The sequence below is a fragment of the Halyomorpha halys genome, unplaced genomic scaffold, assembly GCF_000696795.3.
Source record: "Halyomorpha halys isolate HHAL.00 unplaced genomic scaffold, Hhal_1.1 Scaffold749.1, whole genome shotgun sequence".
Taxonomy (NCBI): Eukaryota; Metazoa; Arthropoda; class Insecta; order Hemiptera; family Pentatomidae; genus Halyomorpha; species Halyomorpha halys.
Window position 1 is genome coordinate 343208 of NW_027116653.1, and position 4711 is coordinate 347918.

Here is a 4711-nt window from a genome sequence, read left to right on the forward strand (position 1 = left end):
TATTTAATAAATATTTTGTATCTTAGACATTTTTGTTTGTTTAATTTTTTTTTAAGTTCATTCGATCAATCAGAAGTTTTCAATTCTGTATCAATCACCATTATTAGTAATTTCTGGTATTAATTAATTAAATTCATGTCAAGCTATTCTATAGAATTGAACTGTGTATATTGGTCAGATATATTACATCATAGATTTTTTAAATGATTAAAGTGTTAATTCTTAATTATTATTTGATTTCATTCATTCTAAAATAAATTGTAATTTTATTATTTACTCAACAGAAATGCTAAAAGGATTCTCATATTCAATGTAACTGGGGGACGGTCTCCAATCAGTCTTCTAAAAATGCTGGTTGAATGTCAATTTTCTGAAGCAATATTCTGTACTAATTGTATTTCCGAAAAAGAGGATGATCTGCCTGAAGGTAAACAATTATTTATCTTTCAGAAGTCTTAAATATAATTTAATATAAAATGCTGGTTATTTTTTATTGATTAGACCTTGTCAGCAAGGGGACATGTTTGGAAGAGGCCTGCAACAAAGTGAAAGAGAACCTGAATGCTTGGAAATCAGTTGGAGGCAGCAATGGTCACGCGGTGACATCTGTTGCAGAAGCAATATTTCTTGCCAAGCAGTTAAGCAATGGCCAAAGTACTGGTGTTTTATTTACTGGGTCCCTACATCTTGTTGGTTCAGCTCTATTCCTCCTCAGACCAGATCATGATAGCACTTAATGTTAGTTATTTTAATTATTAACAAACATATGGTCTTAATATTCAAAGACATTGATTAAAATCTTAATTATATTTTTTAAATAAATATGACATTTAACACTTTTTATTACTTGATACAATATCATATAATATGGTTGCTTCCTTTGTTTTCAGAAAATTGTAAGAACCATGACTAAGTGAAGAGCTCTTGCACTACAAAAATTTAACCAACTGTAAATATAATAAATACAACTGTATATATAGATAAATATATAATTTAATTATATAAATGTCTATTTTTTTCCATATTTCACTTTGACAGTCAATAACAACAATTAACAATCCAAGTTTTAATCTAAGGTAAATATTACTACCACCAAGTGATGGACTATGTACTGTACTTTTTACAAATTTGTTAGGGACTAAACATATAATTAATTTTAAGCCCAAAAATTTTATACTGGTAATCAAGCCACCACTACCTCAGAAATTTTGGTCATTATCACAGGTACTACAACCTGCTACGGATCTTCGCCACATCAAAATATAGCTTTCATTTCTGTCTTGCATAAGGGTTTGTTGAATCTTTTTTTTGTACCCAGAAATTTCTGAGCATCAGCTTAAATCTCGTTGGCCCTCTCTTTGTTTTTCTTCCACATATACAGCTAATAATTCCTTAATGAGTGAGTCATTCATTTTTACAACATTTTCAGCCTATTGCAGTCTTGAGTCTTATATATTGTACTACGTCCCGTTTCCAGTAGATTTGGTAAAACTCTGCATTATGCTCCACCCTGTACTAGTTTCCATTCTTTACAGGGCCAAACATCCTTCTTTAATTTTTATTTTAATATCATTAAAATATCAGCCTCCACATGCGATATGGGCAATACTCTGAATCATAAGTTAGTACTGGCCTAATTGATGTTTTATACAGAGTGATTTTTGTGTTTCTTGTCAGCAGATGGCTTCTTAATGTTTTTGTCTGACCAAAATACCTTATTCAGACATTTGAGTACTTTACTAAAATTTGAATCATTCCTTTATTCATAGCAAACACTTATAGTGTTTTATCTAAATTAGTTATATTTTTCTCTATATTTTGTTTTTGTATGAATTTTATTAGAGTTTTAAATAATCATTCATGTTTATTGTGCTTAGGCAAAAAATGAACCAAATTATTCAATGTATGGTTCTTTGATGAAGGTTCTACTATGGAAGGAGGGACTATGAGTGAATTTGGGTTAGGGATGCTGAGAGCCTGGATCAGAATGGTGTGTGTTCGATTCCTACCTGGATCAGTTCATATTTATTTCATGGTGGCAGAAGCAACCTTCAGGTAGCCATCAGAAGTTAACAAAAGGCTGATCTGTTGGATTAGCTCCAATATAATTTTAAAAGAAACATTACTACCACTTCATTATTTTTTGTTTAGGGTTATGTCATGAATTCTTTTCCAATATTTTCAGCTAAAATGGATTGATGTTCAAAAAACTTTATATTGATCATTTATACCAACAGTATTTTTAAAATAGTGAATCCTTTTTAATATTTATAATCTGGGGTACTACTCGTATTAGGAAAAATAGTCATGGATCAAAATAAAAATAGAGAAATTTTAAAGATTTCTGAAATGTATGGAGACACTTTTGGATGAAATTGTAAACTACATTTATAGCTTCATTTCAATGAACAAACTATTGCTACTTTGAAGAATTAACTTCTTAATTTCTTCCATCTCCTCTTATACTTTTTAAACACCAATTTCAGTTAAAATGTCAAAAGTCAGAGCATTGGTTTATTCATATTTTAAGTTTTGAATTTGAAATAGATGGAAATAAAGTCCAGGACAGAGAAAGTGTATGACATAGAGAATAAAATAATGTTAAGGAATTATCTTACTTAAATTAACACTCCTATTAGTTTTTGTTTTAAACTCCAACAAGTTTCAATCTAAAAAAAGTATAACTCTAGTTGTGTTGCCTGTGATAAATTTAGTCTTTAAGTTTATTATTGTTCGTTCACTCAGTTATTCTGGATATTAAATAGTAAATTTGTGGCAGCTGTGAGATCAGATGGAATATCAGAGTGAGATCAGATGGCCGTTTGACCACAACAGAACATCTGCTAATGTAAATTGTTTATTCTTACATCTGCAAATGTAATTCTATTTGAAGAATAGAATGTTTTCTGAAAAAGAAATAAAAGAAAATTATAAATTATTTTTATTCAATTTTTAATCCCTCTAATTTCTTCCTTAGTTTAGAACTTTTTGTAGTAACATTAGTATGTTATAATGTTTAAGGTGCTTTATGGAATAATCAGAGATTTGTTGCTGTATATTTTACAGTTTTTCATTGTTTGTTATATTGGATATTCTGTTGGTTTTTATAGTATAAACATTTGTATAACTCAGTGTACATGATTTTCTTGACTATTAACTATTCAAATGTGTATAGATGGATTTTCATTGGATACAAACTACTGTAGCTACTGAAGTTGAATGTGGCATCACCTTAGCAACCTGGTAACTGCATTGGTTCAATTCTATACACCACATCAAATGAATACTCTACCTTCCTACTCTGGTTAGAACAGGTTGTTAACTACTATGAGAATGAGAAATGCCCAGGAAGGTGGTAAAAAAAGATATGAAATACTGGACAAAAGTATCACATCATTTGCAATTTTCATGAAAAAGTCCATTTTGAAACATTGACTAGAATAATAGTTTAGTTTAGGATAATTACAAGCATATAATTAAGAGTAATAAAAATAGTACAGATATGGTAATAGTAAAAAAAGTAATTATGATAAAAGATAAAAATTTTTATTTTTACACAAAAATTATAAGTTGCATGTAAAAGCAGTTCACCAACAATATTCAGTGACTCCTTCCCTGGCTATGATGATGCAATTTGGTAATTCAAGCACTAGGCAAATTAAATTTTTGGGAGATTCTTACGGTAGAGCTTAAGCTTATATCAACAATGTGCAGCTTTGTTAGTGCTTCAGAACAAATTCCATCTCACACGATCACTAAGATTCCTTGGTAACTCCCCTCTAGGGCTCCATGCATGGGGAATATCTTTCACTTGGTCTTCTCCACACTCTCCCCTCACCATCAGGTATCTTCAAAGGGAATCTTAAACTTATTTCTGAACAACGTACACGATTATTATTCTTTATGAGCCCTGATGAGGATCAGACACGTTGCCTGTCTTCTCACATTCATAAGCATTTCATTCACCCTCTTTTTAACCACCATTAGAGAAATATAGACTCCTTAAATTAAATTTCTTACTTCATTGGTGATTGAGAAACAGTCTGTTAGAATATATTATTGACTAAATTGCTTGTTGCTTTATATTGTAGGGCAGATAGGGGTATCCATGTGTCATTACCTATCTCAAACAGTTTACTGTCCTGGAGACCGATTGACTGCTTAATGCCAAGGCCTCTGGATAATTATTTCTTCATACAACTTAATCAAATGAAAAACCATTGCCTTCCACAAATTATACCAAGAGTTTAGTCTATTCAATTTTCAACTATAAAAAATACATTTTAAAATAGGTTAGCTAAAGAAATGATTAACTGGAAGAATGGATCACCCAAACAAAAACAAAAAATTAACTGACTAAATTAATATTGTATAAATTAAAATAAAAAAGTATGAACTCTAGTGTACATTTAACAATTGATATACTTACCTTATCTGTAAATAAATATAACTTTGACTGTATTGGCATAATTTTAAAAATTAAGTAATGCGATACTTAGTTCAAGAGTTAATGTTTTAATTGTTTATTTTTGCTATTTTGCTAATTTTATCAGGATATTTGTAGGAAGTTTGTTTATGATTAGCTGAAAACAATCATTTAGTCGAACAGTGAGCAACCTAGTGCTATCCTGATTAATTTTTTTGTCAGAAAGTTCTGATATTTGTTTTTAAAGAAAATCTGTGTCCAATAATTTAATAATAAAAACTATCA

General features: G+C 29.8%; 1 protein-coding gene across 5 annotated transcripts in view; it reads left to right on the forward strand.

The window, feature by feature from the left end:
- Fpgs1 (Folylpolyglutamate synthase 1) overlaps positions 1-1025 on the forward strand; it is a 7192-nt gene extending 6167 nt beyond the window's left edge. For all 5 annotated transcript variants that reach the window (XM_014428847.2, XM_014428848.2, XM_014428849.3 and 2 more), the window contains 3 exons: positions 285-427; positions 502-738; positions 891-1025. In XM_014428847.2, coding sequence (XP_014284333.1) covers positions 285-427; positions 502-737 — 379 coding nt within the window. In that variant the 3' untranslated portion in view covers position 738; positions 891-1025. The remainder of the gene's footprint in view (positions 1-284; positions 428-501; positions 739-890) is intronic.
- The last annotated feature ends 3686 nt before the right edge of the window (positions 1026-4711 follow it).